This window comes from Phodopus roborovskii, unplaced genomic scaffold (assembly GCF_943737965.1).
Source record: "Phodopus roborovskii unplaced genomic scaffold, PHOROB, whole genome shotgun sequence".
In the NCBI taxonomy this organism is placed as follows: Eukaryota; Metazoa; Chordata; class Mammalia; order Rodentia; family Cricetidae; genus Phodopus; species Phodopus roborovskii.
The window spans coordinates 22833-43075 of record NW_026126549.1 but is presented as its reverse complement, the minus strand read 5'-3'; the positions used below and the strand labels follow the sequence as shown (position 1 = coordinate 43075).

Below are 20243 nucleotides of genomic sequence, written 5' to 3'. Positions count from 1 at the left end.
AACACTGTGTGGCTTAGATATTTGTTATAGGCACATCGCACCAAGTAAGAACACCATTTTTAAATTTCCACACTGTTCATGCATTACAATTCACGTGCATACTCTAAAATGAAAATTAAATGATTATAGCTTTAGTGATCTCCTCTCTGGATGAATTTTTGTATCAAGGAACTTTAAAAGATTTCATGTAGCTAAGTATTGTGGTGCATACCCAACACCTTAGGACTTAGGCAGAAAGATTGTGAGCTGAAGATCAGCCTAAAATCAAGACCCAACCCAAACAAACAGGACCTGAGAGATGGTTCAGTGGGTAAAATCACATGCTGTCAAGCCTGCCTACATCAGTTCAATCCCTGTGACCCAATGACTCCTGAAAATTGTCTTCTAACGTGCACAATCACATTATGAGATGCATGCACAATCACACATGCAAAGCCACACAAAACAAATAAGTGTTAAAAGAGAGAAAGATTGAATACATTGTCAACCTAAAAAAATTACAAAGAGAAAAACAACTTTGGAACATGAGTCACAAGGCAACATATATAAGACTAGGTAATGAAATGTTCTTTTTAATGTGTTCTATGTATATGAGTGCTCGAATTGCATGTATGCCTGCATGATAGAAGAAGGCATAAGATCCCATTAAAGACTATTGTGAGCCACCATGTGGCTGATGGGAACCAAACTCAGATCCTCTGTAAGAGCAGCAAGGGATCTTAACTGCCAACTAACTAGGACTTTATATTATTTCTGAAAGGTATGTTTCTAAAACTCAGTCATAGATATCATGATGTCCATTAGTGTTTGGATGATCTATCTTAGAAGGCTGATTTGAAAATGAAATAGAAAATTTAAGACATTGTGGACTTAAAACTTATGAGATGATTTTGAAGACTTATGTATGTTTGTATTCAAGGAGTATACTATTGAGAAATTTGATGTTATGTATGAATTGATAACAGTTAGACTTTGGTAGACTATCTACAAATAAAGGTAGCATTGAAGGAATATTGAGTTTAAAAGATAGACCAGTGTGAGGTTGAGCACCAATGAATATGTTGTTCTATCACTTAGGGCAAGAAAAATGTACATCAGACTAAGAAACCATAAGAATTTATCTGGGAACAGATTATGGCTCTTGGAAATCTGGGAACATTTCAATATAATTTTAAAAGCTCATCACTTAGCAATAGTAAAAGCACTGTGGCCAAGCTTTGAGTATGATAGACTCCATCTGACCATCCAGACAGTCTGCCAACCAGCCTTCATGGTGGTGAATAGCTATGTACTCTAAATTGAAGGGTTGTACTTTTTTCTTCAAAGAAAGGATATTCCTCATTTTCAAGCCATTTTATCCTCTGTAAAGCCTCAGATGAACTTTTCTCATTTTCAGGAAATATGTACTTTTTATTTTAAGACTTATCAACTCTGAGAAGATGATAGGTTTCCTATAAGAATGGAGTCTCCTAAAAGTACACCAACCAAATTGCCAACTCCAATAAAAGCAATTCCCAGACTGAAATGGATAGTATAGTCAATAGCTAAGGCTAAGACCACGTAGTGGAAGTCATGTATTCAGTTCATCAGTATGCACTCGAATCCACTGAAAGACAGTAAATAATTAGATGTCAGGAAACTGTTTTAGACTGTTAACTCACTCAAACATATCTTCCTTTGGTTGGAAAAAAACTAAAGCCAAAAAATAAAAATCCTTCACAAATGTATCACTTGCTGGTCATGCCCAGTGTTTTAAACACCACTGCAGGAGTTTCCACTGAAAATGCAGCCACCCAAGCCATGCCTGGGGGAAAGTTCAGTTCCACAAGGAACATACTTGAAAATAAGATAAGAGGGTAAGCTCAGTGTGATGGGAAGTGTGTAAGCAGGGTAGAGTAAGAGGTGGTCAGCTCCTTCACAGAAGGAACTCTGCATGAATTAGCCTAATGACACTGGGATGATGACCCTTAAGAACTAGTATGACGACTAAGTCACACACAATACTCTTCACAAATACAAAGAAAAGGGAAAGATCTGGATGCTTGGCCAACCCAATTTCTCTTCAGGCAAGGTCTGACTATTCAGTCCTGTTGGCATGGAACCTGCTGTGTAGGTCAGGCTAGACTGGAACTCAGTGATCCATCAACCTCTGCTTCCTAAATGTCATGATTAAAAGCATGTACCACCACACCCAGTCCAATGTAATGTTTATTTTCTTTTTCTTTCTTTTCTTTTTTTCCCTTTCACTTTTTTGAGTAGCCCTGGCTGTCCTGGAACTCACTCTGTAGACCAGGATGGCCTTGAAGTCACAGAGATCCACCTGTCTCTCCCTCCTGGTTAAAGGCTAGGATTAAAGGTGTACACCACCACACCCAGCCCAATGTAATCTTTTTGTTCTTGTTTTTCTTTACTTTTTTGAGACAGAGTTTCTCTGTGTAGCAACCCTAGCTGTCCTGAAACTAGCTCTGTAGACCAGACTGGCCTCAACATACAGAAATCTAACTGCCTTTAACCCCCAAGTGCTGGCTGGGATTAAAGGCATGTGCCACCACTACCTGGATCCAATTTATTCTTTAAATGTTAAAATCTGAAGGACTCTTCCCTCAGTGAACTCTCTCTTTTGCCTGAAAACCCAAAGATTTTACTGTAATTAAATCTTTATCTCCCAGTTTCGGTCATTTTTCACATTAAGGACAAAGAGACTACCCAGTATTCCTAAATGCTAACGTGTATTGTAATGGCCAATGATAAATACTTTTAGAGGCCTGGCATTAAAGGTTCAAAGAGCAAATTTGGAACATTTCCAGAGTAAAGATTATATTACTCTAAACAGACTCTGATTAGATGGGTAGAATTCTATGTTTATAGTTGTCCTAAATTTTAAAATCCTTTGAGTTTTCTAATTTGGGCCTTTTAAGTTTTTGAAAACATTTAGGAGTAATGTTGAATTATTATGATTTGGTTCCAGTAAGAACATTTAGAATTGTTCTATGGGCAGGAAATTGATACCCAGCTCACAAGTATCTCATGACAGGCAACACAATGATATAAAATAAAGGTAGAGCTTTAGGTCTAATGAACAGGAATCATAAGCAATACAGGAATAGTGATGTTCTTAGCAAGAAAAAATTTGAAGCCTACCTTTGCTACGTATTCTGAGTCTAAGGGCAGCTGTCTCTCCTCTGCTGATTCCGGACCTTGGGATAGGCTGGGGCTGAAGGCCATGAGGTCTGTCTTGGGCGGACCCTCGCCAGAGCACACCCTCTGCCGCCTCTGCTGCGAGTATGACCAGGTCCCCACCGCGCTGGAGCACACCAGCACGGGCTTCCCAGTAGTACAGGCTGCATCGGTGGGCGTTGCCGAGCAATGCAGCGCTGTGTACAACAGCAACGCAAGTACTAACAGGCTGGACACTGCACAGATGGCAATGATCAGGTACACGTTGACATCCACAAGCGATGTCTCTCGGCCAATGGCACCTACCAATGTTTTTGATGAGGCTTTTGGAGCTTGGCTGTTTTCCACCAGAGAAACTAGCACTGTGGCTGTGGCAGTCAGCGCAGGCTCACCATGATCCCTCACCAGCACCATTAGGGGCTGGTACGCCGCATCTGCTTCATCCAGGGATCGTGTGATACTGATCTCGCCCGTATACAGACCCACGCGGAACAGGCTACGGGAATTGCTGGCCAACGACTGCAGTTCATAAGACAGCCAAGCATTGTAACCAGAGTCGGCATCCACTGCGCGCACCTTGGCCACTACATGCCCTGAACCCACTGACCTAGACACAAATTGGCTCACAGCCCCTCCCGCTCCCACAGCTCCGTGGGGCAGCAGCGTGGGCGCGTTGTCGTTCTCGTCCAGCACAAACACCTGCAGAGTCACATTGCTGCTCAGGGCAGGCACACCAGCATCCCGCGCGCTCACCTGGAACTGCAGCAGCTCCAGCTCCTCATGGTCCAGAGGCTGCAGCGCGAACACCTTGCCGCTCTCCGCGTGCACAGACACGAAGCTCGACAGCAAGCGCTCGCCCACCCTCCTCTCCACCAGAGAGTAGGACACCAGCGCGTTCTCCTGCGCGTCCGCGTCCATGGCCGACACTGTGAAGATGTGCGCGCCAGGCGGGTTGTTCTCCTTCACGAACACCGTGTATTCAGGCTGCGCGAACGCGGGCGCGTTGTCGTTCACGTCAGCCACCTCCACGGACACGCTGGCTGTGGCCCACAGCGAGGGCGAGCCCCCATCGCGGGCTGTCACAACCACGTTATAGCCAGCTGTGGTCTCTCGGTCCAGGGCGCTGTCCAGCACGAGAGAATAGTAATTCTTGAAGGTGGACACCAGCTTGAAGGGGACATGTGGCGTCAGGGAGCAGGTCACCTGCCCGTTGATTCCTGAGTCACGATCTGACACTGAGACGAGGGCGATAACAGCGCCCAGTAGAGCATTCTCTTGGACAGGTAGTGAGAGAGACGTTATTGAGACTTCTGGAGCATTATCATTGATATCCACAAGTTTTACCGAAATTTTGCAATGTCCTGACATTGATGGGCTACCCTTGTCAGACGCCATGACCTGAATTTCATAGGATGTCCTTTCTTCATAATCTAATTCCCCCTTAGTTCTGATTTCTCCTAAGATGGGGTCTATTTGGAACTTTGTCCGCGTGGTCGAAGATACATCACTACTGAGTGAATACACAATCTCACTGTTTGATCCTTCATCTGCATCAGATGCATTTAATTTAACAACTAAGGTTCCATTTGCAGTGTTCTCTAACAATTGCACTTTGTAAACTGATTGGGAGAAAGTAGGCTCATTGTCATTCACATCTAAAACCTTAATGAATATTTGAACAGTACCTGTGAGTTCAGGTTTGCCTCCATCCGTAGCTACCAGTAACAATTTCACCTTAGCATTTTCCTCTCTGTCCAGAGATTTTCCCAGCACAAGAAACAGTGATTGGCTTAGTTCATCATTTGTTTGTACATCTAGGAAGAAAAATTCACTGGGACTGAGCTTGTAGGACAGAAGAGCATTTACTCCTATATCTGCATCCAAAGCTCCCTCTAAAGGAAACCGCGAGTCAAGCAACCTCGATTCGTAAAACTGGATAGTTTTTTCTGTGGTTGGAAACACTGGCGGGTTGTCGTTAATGTCCCTCACCTCCACCTCCACGTGGAAAACCTGCAGCGGCCGGTCCACGATCACCTCCAGGTGGATGCTACACTCCGCGCTCCGCCCGCACAGCGCCTCCCGGTCGATCCGAGAATTCACAAACAAAATGCCATTCTGCAGATTTACCTCCAGAAGGTCCCCGCGGTCCTTGGACGCCACCCTGAACAGGCGGGGCACCAGCTCCGCCAGCTCCAGCCCCAGATCCTGAGCGATGCGGCCCACGAAGGTGCCGTGTTTGGCCTCCTCGGGGACGGAGTAGTGGAGCTGGCTGCTCCCTGCCTCCCAGGCTGCGAGGAAAGGAAGCAAGAGCAGCAGACACTGCCTGACGTCTGGGCCTCCTCTCAAAGAAGGCATCACTTCTAGTCCTCCGTATTTGGTCAAATCAAATGATCATATTTTAAAACAATTAAATAGTCTAACACCTGCTCAAATCCTGCTGCTTCTCCCGACGTTTTATCAGAAGTAACAAAGAGGATCTGGGTATTTTCCTTTCTAGAGAATGCTCTCTGGTGAACAGCGACACCCTGTGGCCAATCTGATTCGAACTTTACCGTATTAACTGTAAATGAGAGGTTTACCGTATTAACTTCAAGTGTAAGCTTCAGTAGTGTTAAGTATAATTACACTTCCAAAACTTTACACTCTTGTAAAGTCGGAAATTTATATCCATTAGACAGCATTTCCAGATTCCCCCGTCCTTGTCCATGGTAACCACCATTTCACTACCTTGTAAGTGAAATTATACAGGACTTGTTAGAGTCTGTTGCTCTGGAGTTGAGTTCTTTGTCTTTGTTTTGGTTTTTTGTTTGTATGTTTCCGGGAGATGGTGGCGCATGCCTTTTTTATTATTTTTTTACATTCCAATCCCGGCTCCCCTTCTCTCCTCTCCTCCTGCTCTCCCCACTTCACCGCTCCTCCCATCTGCTCCACGGAGAGATTAAGGCCTCTCTTAGGAAGTCTACTAAGTCCGTCCCATCATCTAGTTGAGGCAGGATCAAGGCACCTCTCCACCACCACAGCTTTGTGTCTAAGCTGAGCAAGGTATCTCTCCATATAGAATGGGCTCCACTAAGTCAGTTTGTGCATTAGTGTTAGGTCTTGGACCCACTGCCAGTGGCCTCATATGTTGTCCCAGTCACACCATTGTCACCTATATTAAGGGAGTCTAGTTCAGTCATATACAGGTTCCCATTTGTCAGACCTGAGTCAGTGATCTCTCACTAGCTCAGGTCAGCTGATTCTGTGGGTTTCCCCATCATGGTCTTGACTCCTTTGTTCAAATTATCTCGCTCCTTCCGCACTTCATTCTACTCCAGGATCTTGGCCCATTGGTTAGTTGAGGATTTCTGCATCTGTTTCCATCTGCATCTGGAAGGAGGTTTGAGCTTCTCTGGGGGTTATGAATTGTAGGCTGGGTATCTTTTGCTTTATGTCTGGTATCCACTTATGAGAGAGTACATACTGTATTTGTCTTTCTGGTTTTGAGTTACCTCACTTAGGATGGTTTTTTCTAGTTCTGTCCATTTGCCTGTGAATTTTAGAATGTCATAGTTTCTTACTGCTGAGCAGTAGTAGTAGTACTCCATTGTGTAACTATACCACATTTTCTTTATCCATTCTTCAGTTGAGGGGCATCTAGGCTGTTTTCAAGATCTGGTGGTTTTCTTTGTTTTGAGACTGGCTTTTTTCAACTACAATATCCTGAAGGCTTATCAGTGTTGTAACATGTTACAGGATTTCTTTTCTTCTTAATGCTGAATGGTTCCATTGTGAGCACACCAGAATTAATGGGTACATTTGTTCGTTGAAAATATGCATACACTTCTGTTATTTATAATTTTGAGTTTTGAATTGTTTGTGGGTTACATTACCTTCTTGTATGAGAAGTATATTTTATTTTAGGATTATTCTCTTTTCTACTATATTTGCATTTTCTTACAGAAAGAATAAACTGATTTCTTTTCAGTGTTAATACATGAGAGTATCCATTATTTATTAATTTTTAGCTGGCTCCTTCACATACAAAAATATTAAACTTAAAGATTGAGTAGGAATTATTTGAAATGAGTGGAGGAATGTGTCACTTGGCAAAATGCATAATCAAGTTACACACTTGTGAGCCACCATGTGGTTTCTGGGAATTGAACTCAGGACCTCTGGAAGAACAGCCAGTGCTCTTAACCTCTGAGCCATTTCTCCAGCTCCCAAGCTACACACTTGTTATTTTATGTATGTCAAGCAATTTGCTTTTATCTTTCTTGGAAGAAAATAAAATGAACTGCAAAATTTACAGTGTCCATTAAAAATGGCAATGAAAAAATAGATTTTCCTGGAGTTATAATCATTAATAACTTTTATCTGAGCAGGGCATGGTGGTGCATGCCTCTAATTCCAGTACTTTGGAGACAGAGGCAGGTGAATTTTTGAGTGTGAGGCCAGCCTGGTCTGTGAAGAGAGTTCCAGCACAGCCAAAACTAAACAGAGAAACCCTGTCTTTAAAAACTGCTACTACTAACAACAACAATATTCCACTTATTCATTCTTACAGTAAAATAAATGCAACTGGAGATAACTAAAGAAAAATTATGTTCAGAAATAAAAATATCCCATGTGTTCTCTCAGTTGTGGTTACTAGGTTTTATATAGATAGATAAAACTGGATATAAATACACACATGTGTAATATATAACACATATATCATATATTGATGAAAGCAGAAACAAAAGTGTCTAGAGGGACAAAGAGGACTAATGGAATGAGGAAGAACAGTGAGGAAGACAGAGTGTGGGGAAATATGCTCAACAAGCATTATATACTTATACAATTTATACATTATATACTTATACCCTCCAGAAAACAGTACTATGTACTATGAATATACACAATGAAATATTTGGAAAAATAAAAGGAATAAGAGGTGAAATAATGCATTTCACTAAAATGCTGTGAAAGAATGAAAAAACTATTGAAATATGTTGAGTAGTATAAGACTATCAGCTATCAATGGAAATTCCATATATGTTTATGTTAATATTAAATCACAATATTCCATACACACACACATATGTGTGTGTGTGTGTGTGTGTGTGTGTGTGTGTGTGTGTGTGTGTGTGTGTTGGGGACCATCACCATCTCACAACCTCAGGTCTCTGAGATAGAAAATTACTGCCTCTCAAAAAATAAACAAGATGTTCAGCAGAACATTCCAAGGTACAGGCTTGCAGTTTCACAACCAGCTAAAGAATAGCTCAGGGCTCTCTCTCCTGCTGCAGTTAACAGCCAATTACAGGTTAGCTAAACAACTTAGGGCATTCCTTCTACTGACCTTCTCACTCTGTCTACATGCCAGTGCCCATGCCCTGGTTATGTGCAAACCCTGCTCACATCCTGCCCATGGTCCTATATAAGCCTCCCCTGAGAAAATAAAATTTGTCAGCTTGATCAGAATATTGTCTTGCTGTCCATTCCTCGTGTCCCTTGCCCCACATTTTCCTCTAGGTATTCCCCGGTTTGTCGTTGACTGCCCCGTGGGTCAGGTCACGTGTGTGTGTGTGTGTGTGTGTGTGTGTGTGTGTGTGTGTGTGTGTGTTCTTTCTATAATAGCATCCCATAAACTACAGTCACTTTTCAAACTTTGTAATCTTAAACCCATGCCTTTTTATAATAGTGACTAATACTCGAGATTTATCCCCAAGTTAATACAATTAGCTATTCCAGAAAATGTTTAAGCTTTATAAAAATAATTATAACACAGAAACAATTGTCACCCCAATGTTAAATCTACAATGTAATCATCTTAAACTTTGTGACCATGTAGTTGTATGAAGACATATCCAAACATATTAAGGTCAAGTTTGTTTTCATGGGGTTTATTATTGTTATTATTGGGTCTTGTTTCTTCATTTGGTTGTTACAGCAATTGTCACTTATAGCTCAGGCTAGCCTCAAACTTGTTCTGTAGCAGACAATGGACTTTAAATTCAGATCCTCTTGCTCCCACCACCCAAGGACAAGTATGCTGGGCTCTTACAGACAAATTTTAAAGGATACTGGCATTATCAAAAATATTGGGTTCTATTCATAATTTTATGATTAATATTTCAGCACTCTGAGATAACTACATTTTCAATCTCTACTAATTCCTTTATTTAATTTTATTTTTTTGTGTGTAAGTGTTTTGCCTGTGTGTGTTTGTGCATGCCTGGTACTCACAATCCAGAAGAGAACATCAGATCCCTGGAACTAGAGTTACAAATGATTTTGAACCACCATATAGGTGCTGGGACTCAAACCTTGGTCTTCTGGAAAAACAGCAAGAACTCCTAACCACTGAGCCATCTCTCTAGCCCACAATCTACATAAACTTTTTAATATAATGAGTAAAGTCATTGTAGCCTCAAATGCCAACCAATTCAAGTTTTTCTAACTTAAGTAAAAGACAATGTTTATCTTCAACTTACAATTTTTCAGGTTAGCCTCAAAACATTCTCTCTATAACTCTCAATTTTAAAATCATTTTTAACAGGGTTTCTCTGTGTATCCCTAGCTGTCCTGGAATATGCCCTGTAGACCAGACTGGCCTCAAACTCTGAGATCCACCTGCCACAGCCTTCCAAGTGCTGGGATTAAAGGTGAATGCCACCACTGCCTGGAAGTTTTATCATTTTAATTGCCCATTCAGAGCATTTTTCCATAGTCTTGCTTTAGTTTTACTCTTTCATTCCTGCCAGGCGAATCATAGTTTTCTAAAAATGATTTGCATAAATAAGCAATGGTCCCCTTTCCACTGTTTTGTTTCTAGAAAATTTGTTAAGCAGGATCAGCATCACATCTCTTATCTTTTAAGTCACATACAGTAGGACAATATTTTCTTTCATGGACATGACGGTTTGACAAAGAAAACTGAAAAGGGTGCATTACACCAAACCCAACATGTTTCCTTCCTTCGTCTCTCTCTCTCTCTCTCTCTCTCTCTCTCTCTCTTTAAAGTCATATACAAGATGATATTTTCTTTTGTGGATGTGATGATTTAACAAACCTGAAAAGGGTACATTACACCAAATCCAACATGCTGTGTTCATAGGGACTTTTTTACTGGGCTTTTCATATGGTAGGCTGTTAATATGTGCTTATAGAGTGAATGGTAATAAATACTGAATGTCCCTCTAAAGACAATGTTTACATGTTGCTAATGATATAGTTATGGAGATACAATAATGTAAGTGGGGAAGAAAATTTTATTTGTGATTTCTGAATCAATTTTCTCCAACTGTATACTTCTACAATATTTATGTCACATATAGAGAAATTTGGAAGGGTTTTTGCATTGTTATTACAAAAATTATTCTTGCCTAAAGACTGGGTGTAATAATATTAACATTTGGAAAGTTTCAGAGCCATGCTTTGGCCTATGCCTTGCAATGCTCTAAACAATACATCTGCCAACCTATCACCCCAACCTCAGGCAGTTCAGCTGTCATTTTTTTGTAGAAAGTTTTACAAGGGTTTGTTGAAGTTTTAATATAATCACATAATGTCCCTCTTCCCTTTCCTCCATCTAAATCCTCCTATGTACCCTCCCTTGTTCTTTTTCAAATTTATGGATTATTTTTCTTATTGTTTATGCACATGTGCATGTGTGATACCTCAATACAACCTGCTCAGTCTGTATAATGTTTTCAAGTCTGAGCATTTAGTATTGGATAGCCAGTTGGTGCGCTCTTCCCCGGGGAAGACTATTTCTCTTGTTCTCAGAATTCCTTAGTTTCCTGTAGTTCTTTGTCTAGGGCTGGGACTTCCTGAGCTTCCTTTCTTCCAAGTTTGCATATCTATTGGTGCTTTCCTTTTACAAAAGGAATTTTAAGGGACTTTTTGTATGTATATTTGAATGTTTCAATAAGGTGCATTCACATCATACTTGTGTAACTTCAGAATTGAATGTAAGAAATAAAGCAAGATATTAAAGGCTATGGAGGTAGCTCAGTGGATAAAGTCCTTGCTGTGCAAGCATGAGGACCTAAGTTCAGATCCCCAGTGTCCACTTGCCCAGCCAGTCTAGCCAAACTGATGAACTACATGACTCAAAAAAACAAAAAAGGATAAGGTACAGAGTAATTAAAGAAGATGCACAGGAGCGCATACCCACACATACACATATACCCCCCAACACACACAGATTTAACAAGCTCTTGAATAAATGGTTAGATGACTCAGAGAGACTATATCAAAAGCATATCAGGAGTCAGGATGTAGGCCACGAGAGAAGTAAGAGGTCTGGACCCTCTCTCTGATATGATAAGACCACGTGGAAACACTTAGATTGATAGAAATGGGTTAATATTTAAGACAGAGCTAGCCAATAAGAAATGCTAGTAACCAGCCAACAGTTTTATAATTTAAAAAAAAGCATATCAGTTGGGTTGTTAAAATTTCTGTAAAACATACTATCTAATATGTTCTAATATGTTACTCATTACTGATCAACAAGATGATTATGAATCAAACTTTGAAGAGACCATTATTCACAACTGCTATAAAGACTTTTCCTTTTTTTTAATTTCTACATTCATTTCTAGAAAGTCAAGCATTAGGGATTTATACATAGTGCAGTTTTGTTTGGGAAAAATTATTCCACCTTTCTCGGTCTCTCCTATTTTGATTTTCAAACAGTGTTTAAAATTTAATGTCTACAAATTTCTTCCATTGAAAACAACTTGAAATATTTACTCAAATGCAATGGACTGTACTAGAACAATTTTTTTAAAAATTAGAATTATACTTAATTTAGTTTGGGGTATTTTTTTCTGGCCTCAACAATTTCATCTATAAATGGAAAAAAGTTTCCCCTAATAAAATATGAGAAGGAGTAAAAGAGAAAGAGAAAATAAAGGGTTTAGAGTCATTGGCAAATAAATGGGAGGTGCTCTCAATACCTCTTGACTGGATCACATAAGACACAAGTTCATGTAACACCGGTCTTTTAAACCAGGGGATGGCATCAGGAACTTGTTGGATACTTTGATGTGGGAATTAAAGTATCAACAAATATATTTTAAGTCACAGTGTTTAAATTTATCTTTTATTGGCCACTTTGAAAATTTGCAGTGTAGAGAAAAAGCAGATGGTTTCTGTAAATTTGCCTACAATAACTTGTGCAGGGTGAGACACTCCACAAAAACCGAGAGCCCGTGTTAAACGTGACCAGCACCATGTTTGTCTGGCATTTATGAAGTCCTTGGTTCCATCCCTAACGCCACCCCTACCCAAAATTAGCACCAATAGTTCTGAAATGTTTTTAAAGCATTCTACCATATTAATAAAATAATTCAATAACTTGTATCTACATTGCTTCCTAGCTCCATGCATTATGCAACTGGAAATACTAGAGAATTTGTAAAGGTATGGTTTGTTAAATGTTATTGAACATCCTGAATAGATTTTAAATGCCACTTCAATAATGCTTTAAAAAATAAAGTTAAATCTACAAAGAGGTTGAAGTCACAGCTCAAACTTGAACTTACATTACCAGAAAGATCCGAATTTACTTCTGCCTGTTCACTCCTTTCCGGTATGTTCAAACCTGGAGATAAGCCAGGGCTGAAGGCCATGAGGTCGCTTTTGGACGGACCCTCTCCAGAGCACACTCTCTGTCTCCTCTGCTGCGAGTATGACCAGGTCCCCACCGCGCTGGAGCACACCAGCATGGGCTTCCCGGGAGCACAGGCTCCATCGGTGGGCGTTGCTGAGCAGCGCAGTGCTGTGTACAGCAGCAGCGTGAGCACCAACAGGCTGGACACCGCGCAGATGGCGATGATCAGATACACGTTCACATCCACCAGTGATGCCTGGGGGCCCACTGCACCAGTTAATATGGGCAAGGAGGCTTTCTGAATCTGTCCGCTTTCCACCAAAGATACCAATAAGGTGGCAGTGGCGGTCAGCACCGGCTCGCCATGGTCCTTCACCAGCACCAACAGACGCTGTCGTGGGGCGTCGGCCTCGTCTAGGGTGCGTGTCGTGCTGATCTCACCCGTGTACAGGCCCACACGAAACGGGCTCCGTGAGCCACCTGTCGAAGTTTGCAGTTCATATGACAGCCACGCATTGTAGCCAGAGTCCGCGTCTACTGCACGCACCTTTGTCACCACATGTCCCGAACCAACTGACCTTGACACCAGTTCGCTCACTGCTCTGCCCGCCTGAGGCCCCAGCAGCGCGGGCGCATTGTCGTTCTCGTCCAGCACAAACACCTGCAGAGTCACATTGCTGCCCAGGGCAGGCACACCAGCATCCCGCGCGCTCACCTGGAACTGCAGCAGCTCCAGCTCCTCATGGTCCAGAGGCTGCAGCGCGAACACCTTGCCGCTCTCCGCGTGCACAGACACGAAGCTCGACAGCAAGCGCTCGCCCACCCTCCTCTCCACCAGAGAGTAGGACACCAGCGCGTTCTCCTGTGTGTCCGCATCCATGGCCAACACCGTGAAGATGTGCGCGCCAGGAGGGTTGTTCTCCTTCACGAACACCGTGTATTCGGGCTGCGGGAACGTGGGCGCGTTGTCGTTCACGTCAGCCACCTCCACGGACACGCTGGCTGTGGCCCACAGCGAGGGCGAGCCCCCATCGCGGGCGGTCACAACCACCTTATAGTCAGCTGTGGTCTCTCGGTCCAGGGCGCTATCCAGCACGAGCGAATAGTAATTCTTGAAGGTGGACACCAGCTTGAAGGGGACATGTGGCGTCAGGGAGCAGGTCACCTGCCCGTTGATACCTGAGTCAAGGTCGGACACCTTGATGAGGGCGATGACAGTGCTAAGTGGAGCGTCCTCTTTGATGGGCAAAGATAAGGAAGTGATCTCCAGCTCTGGGGTGTTATCATTTTTATCTAGCACTTTCACAAAAACCTTGCAATGATTTGACATTGGGGGAGTCCCTTTATCAACTGCCTTCACTTGAATTTCATAGGATTTTATTTTTTCATAATCCAGGTCACCGATCACTCTAATTTCTCCTGAAATAGAATCCACTTTGAATTTTTCTTGAATGTCAGGAGAAATGTCATTGCCAAAGGAAAACACAACTTCCCCGTTTACACCTTCATCAGCGTCAGAGGCATTTAACTTGGTCACTAATGTTCCATTGGCTGTAGATTCTACTAACTGAGCTCTGTAGACGGCCTGGTCAAACAGTGGGGCGTTATCATTAACATCCAGCACAGTAATCTGCAGCCGAACTGTCCCCTCCAGCTCTGGCTTGCCCCCGTCAGTGGCTGTCAATAATAACTGAAGTTCTGGTGTTTCTTCTCTATCCAAAGATTGTCTCAGTTCAAGCGAAAGGGATTTACTGAGTTCGTCAGTCGTCTCTACCTTCAAAGAAAAGTAATCAGTGGGACTCAGCGTGTAAGTTAAATGAGAATTAGCTCCAATGTCTGCGTCCGCAGCGCCCTCTAGTGGAAACCGCGATCCTACTTGTCTGTTTTCAGGAATAAATATCCTTTGTTCTGAGCCTTTGAAAACCGGTGAGTTGTCATTAATATCTTTAACCTTCACATCCACGTGAAAAACCTGCAGCGGCCGGTCCACGATTACCTCCAGGTGGATGCTACACTCCGCGCTCCTCCCGCACAGCGCCTCCCGGTCGATCCGAGAATTCACAAACAAAATACCATTCTGCAGATTTACCTCCAGAAGGTCCCCGCGGTCCTTGGACGCCACCCTGAACAGGCGGGGCACCAGCTCCGCCAGCTCCAGCCCCAGGTCCTGAGCAATGCGGCCCACGAAGGTGCCGTGTTTGGCCTCCTCGGGGACGGAGTAATGGAGCTGGCTGCTCCCCGCTTGCCAGTCAATGAGGAGCAGAAGGGAGAGCAAGAGCAGGCGCCGGGCTCTCAGGCCTCGGAGCCTGGAAAACAGCATCGCAAAAGCACTGCACCTTTCTTACCGCTGTCACTCCGAAATCGTATTTTGTAACTTCATGTTTTCAGTCATTTGTCTTCTCACCATTTTTGTCTTTTCTCGGCTGATGACGAAGCTTCCTCCCCTCGGTTTTATCAGTACCTCATTTCCAGCTTCAAGACTTTATGGTATACAGCGACATCATGTGGCTAATGTGGATTTTGCAACCATTCATTGGTCTTTCAAAGTAGTTTCTGTATTTATTTGCAATGCATTCAATTCAGTCGTTCATAAATTTCATAATTTGAAGATCCAAGGCAGTTTGGATGTCATTTGCGAGTATGTAATGCAATGTTTTCATTGAATTATAATCGTACAGTATTACACCTGGGTTTGAGAAAATTAAAGATATGCTTAAATAGTCTCTAGATCATTGTCTTTTAAATGATTTAGTCGGAGGGGCATGGTGGTGTGTTGCTTTAATTCCAGCACTCGGTGCGAAAGCACAAACAGGTAGATCTCTAGGGTCTACATAGTGAGTTCCAGGCCATCTAGAACTACATGGTGAAACCCTATCAAAAAAAGAAAAGGAAGAAAGACATATTTTCTCACATATATTAATTACTAAATATTCATAATTGTATTTAAAGTTTTAACCTAAATTCATTTTGACCACTAATGAAACTTATTTGTAAACTATATGATCATTTATATGTAGTTTTACAAAAGCATGGTTACCAAGTACTATTTTACAGGATTTTCAGAAACATACTTAACATTTCTTCTGTGTGTGTGAATAACTTCATATCTGTTATATCAAGTGAAGATGTTTTAGAGTTTATCTATGCTGTTTTTACAACGTAATGACCTATGAGTTTTGTTTTTTAGTTTTTATTTGATTGGTTTTTATTTGTTTTGTTTTTGAGTCAGGATCTAAGTGTGTGTAGCCCTTGTTGGCTCAGAACTCTCTGTGTAGACTAGGTTATGTGAGCTTGAGGCCAGCCTGATCTATTTAGTGAATCCAGGTTAACCAGGGATACATATGTGAGACCCCATTTCAAAGCAAACATAGGTTATTTGAGATAATATAACCTTCCAAATTCTCTGATAAAGGTTTCTGAGACTTTCTATTTCATTGTCATGGGTACGTCTTTTTGTTATTTCCAGTATATCTGAAATTGCAATAGAATGATTCATCAATGAAATAGAAAGTCTAAGCAAATAAATAACTGGTAAAAGAAACAGAAGAAATGTTTAGAATATCACATACAAAAGCCATTATGTGTTCTATATTTTCATATAATTTTGTTTCCTGCAAATTGTCACCATGCTGTAACCATTACATGCATGTCTCAAATGGTCCTGTAGTCCTTTAGAGCATTCATTCTAGAACATATCCCTCTCCCTTAAGTTGATTTCCATCTATAGATGCTCAAGTCCTTCTTAAAAATGGTATAGAACATGCTTGCATGTCTTCCAAATCACTTTATATAACATCTGAATTGCAATATCTAAGGCTATCTAAAAAGTAAACAGCTGTTATAATGAATTGCTTAGAAAGCAAATCTTTCTCATGTTCATCACAAATACAATGCTTTTTCAAACTTTTCTGTCCACATTTGGTTATACTCATGAATGTGAATTCATATGTATGTATATTTCTTGGTGTGAGCCTAAGCATGGAATTGTGCAGATATTCACAGACAAATTCTATGTTTTTCCCAAGTTATAAGAAACTGTAATAAAACAGCAACTGCTTTAATGTCTCTGGAAATTGTCTTGAGGTTACATGAAATTAAAATGTTTCTACACAGCAAAAGAGACTATAAGCAGAACAAGAAGAAAGTATAAAGATTGGGAAAATCTATTGGCTCCACTCAGACAGGTTTTAATAACCAAAATTTGTGGACTACTGCAGAAATTAAACACCAAAAACTGCCAGGTGACAAATAGGCTAATAAAATTTACAGTTTATTTTGGGGGGTTCCTGGAACAGTAAGAAAGGAAGAAAGGGTAGGAGGGAGGGGAGGAGGGAGAGAGGGAGGGAAAAAGGAAAAAAGTCAATTACACATTGTCAGTTGATCCCAGTGACTGTACTCCAGAATTTTCATCCAAAAGAAATGAGAAATTTTTGTTATATAAAAACTTGACCCGGGTCTAGGTGGTGATGGTGCACGCCTTTAATCCAGTGTTCAGGAGGCAGAGGCAGGCAAATCTCTGAGTTCAGAGACCTGACCTACTGCTTGAGTTCCAGGACAGCCAGGACTACACAGAGAAATCCTATTGTGAAAAAGCAAGTAATCGAACAAACAAAAACCACACTTAACCTAGACGTTGACAAATGTGAAAACATCCCAACTACCTTTTAATGAGTGAATGGTAAAACTTAACTGTGAAACATTGGTGCCATAGAATCATATTCTTTAATAAACAGAAATGAAATACTGATATATGATAAGGCAGGTACATTTCCAGACAATTAAGCAGGCCAGAGAAACTAATCTCAAAATGCTACATGCCATATGATTTCATTATAGGTCATCCTTAAGAGGACATCATTTTAGAAATAGACAATAGATTCATGGGAGGAAAGACAGGGGAAGATGTGAGCTTGGGAAGGAACTGTGGAAACGAGAGGGCATATGAAAAACCTTTGGAGATGAGGGCACTCTCTATATTGTGGCTACATCAATCACAAATAGGATATTGTATTGTAGTTGGGCAAAATATTACCATAAGTGGAGATTAGCTAAGATACATAGGGCTTATGATGTCTTAATAACTATATATAAATCAACATTATATCAAATATATATATTGTGTCATTGTGGGGGCTGAAGAAACTTGTCAGTTTATAGCCTGTCCTCTTACAGGGGACTAGAGGTCAGGTTTCAGCACCAGCATAAGGGATCTCAAAGATGCTTGTACCTCCATCTCCAGGGAATCTGATGTCCTCTCCTGGACTCCATGGATACTTGCACTCACATATATACATTCCTACAACACACACACACACACACACACACACACACACACACACACACCTAAAAACAACACAGAAACAGCCTGAACCATTATTAAATAAGGCTGAAGAAATAAAGCCAAAAAATTCTATTTCGACTAAAAACATACCTTAAATATACAATAGTAATAAGTATTTGATAAGATAACTATGTTAACATAATTTAAACAACATGCACTATATACATGAATTATTATTTGAGCTTGAAATTTAGCCATAGGCTCATATTGTTGAAGGTTTGGTCCCAAGCTAAATTGCTATTTTCAGAGGAGATGAAAATGTTAGGTGTGGGGGCCTGGCTGGAGAAGGTAGGTCACTAATGCCCCCTCACCCTACCTGACTCTTGCTGCCTCAATGTTAACAGCTTTCTTCTGTCATGTCCTTCCTCCACAATGATCCCATCTGACCATGGGCTTAAAGGGAGTGGAGTGGCTGGTGACTGCTAGAAACTAATGCAACCATGAGCCAAAATGAACCTTTTCTCACTTGAATTGTTTGTGTCTGGTATTTTGTCGTAGTCATGAAAAGTCTGACACAGCATTATGATAAACATTATGTTTAAGCTCCACAATATATATAATTTTAGTACTTTTATGTACTTGTTAAAAATAAAATTTAAAAAGAAAAGAACTTTCAGTGAGTAAGATCTTTAGTGTTTTACTTGTCTGAAACCAACCCTTTCTCTGCTTTGTAGAGTATCACACATAGTGTTGAGTAGGTGGAAACACAGTTCTCTCTCTTGAACCACGAACGAAGAACTTAATCACAGTTTCTCTCTGTTCTAGGTTGTCTAGGAGACATCTGAAGAAATAAGTGTAGGTACCTGCTTCTAAGTCTTTAAGTCCAGATGGAAGAAGTGTTAAACACTGCTCCTTGAGGCTACTAGGTGATGTACAAACCCACAAACACCTAGAAAAATAGACTGTCTTAGTCAGTGTTGTATTGCTGTGAAGAGACATCATGACCAAAAGAAATCATTTCATTGGGGACTTGCATAATTTTCAGAACTTTAGTCCATTATCATCAGGATGGACAGCATGGAAACACTCAGGCAAATATTAGAACAGTATCTTAGATCTTCATCATAATCCATAGTCATAAAAGGACAGAGACTCTAGGATTTACATGACCTTTTGAAACCCTAAAGCCCACCCTCAGTGACACACTATCTCTAAGATCATACTTCTGAATTCTTTTAAATAGTGCCACTCCCTAATGACTAAGCATTCAAATATATGAGCCTATGGGGTCTGTTATTCAAACCACCATACTATGTGTAGGTATATACAATACTAAACTAAGATACAGTGAATCTCTTTTGGAAATTATGTCATTCAAAATTAGCTACATTTATACCTAAACTTGAAGATTGATATGCATGTTCTGGAAAGAGACCAGACAAGTGGCCACCAAGATGGCCCAGAAGGTAAAGACATAGCCACATAAGTCTAGCAACCTGCATTTTATACAAGTAAAGCACATGAAGGTAGAAAAAGAACCATCTCCACAAAGTTGTCTATATACAAGCTATGGAATCTGTGCCTCCCATAATAATGACAATGAATACACAGACAAAAATTAAACCCCAAGAATATACCAGTTTTTAACATTGGGATAATCTCTGTATGTATAACAGTTTATAAGCAGTTATTCAAGTATTTCATTGTAATTTAGCTCCTAGTTTCCAAGTTCAAAAACTATGAAGAATTTCCACCTCGTATTCCTGACTTTAAGGTTCAAGACAACCTTCCTCAGTATTATTGATTGCATTCTTTGAAACTAAGAAACAAAATTAATCTATCTGTTCTTAAATGCTCTGTCAAGTCGGTCACAACAAGAAAATTAACTAATAGAGTTGATAATCTGATTTTCATAGTTACTACATTGTAACCAAATATCCAATTTTCAACAAAGACACACAGAAAACATAAAAAGAAACAGGAAAATACTGGTTATTTAAAGGAATAAAATTAACAAATGAATATGAATCATCCCTGACAATATATAGTTATCAGACTTAATGTTTAAAGACTTTAAAATATACTAGGTATGGAGGTGTGCAGCTTTGATCCCAGACCTCAGGAGGTAGAGCAAGGCAGATCTGTAAGTATGAGGCTAGCCTGATCTGCATTGTGAGTTCCAGGTGAGTCAGGGCC

The 20243-nt window shown here is 40.8% G+C and overlaps 1 protein-coding gene and 1 long non-coding RNA gene across 6 annotated transcripts in view; one reads left to right on the top strand and one right to left on the bottom strand.

The window, feature by feature from the left end:
- The window catches only part of LOC127234141 (uncharacterized), a 77449-nt gene extending 62448 nt beyond the window's left edge, over positions 1 to 15001 (top strand). For all 3 annotated transcript variants that reach the window (XR_007835554.1, XR_007835555.1, XR_007835556.1), the window contains exons 2-3: positions 5218 to 5313; positions 14865 to 15001. This is a non-coding gene — a long non-coding RNA (uncharacterized LOC127234141). The remainder of the gene's footprint in view (positions 1 to 5217; positions 5314 to 14864) is intronic.
- Positions 1 to 15086, bottom strand: part of LOC127234137 (protocadherin alpha-C2) — a 217254-nt gene extending 202168 nt beyond the window's left edge. For 2 of the 3 annotated variants that reach the window (XM_051200901.1, XM_051200902.1), the window contains exons 1-2: positions 14865 to 15086; positions 5188 to 5313 (exon numbers count right to left, since the gene is read on the bottom strand). In XM_051200901.1, the coding sequence (XP_051056858.1) occupies positions 5188 to 5313; positions 14865 to 15086 (348 nt within the window). Of the gene's footprint in view, positions 1 to 5172; positions 5601 to 14864 lie in introns of those variants that run through there. The other variant, XM_051200903.1, reaches the window with a different exon arrangement.
- Between the last annotated feature and the right edge of the window lie 5157 nt (positions 15087 to 20243).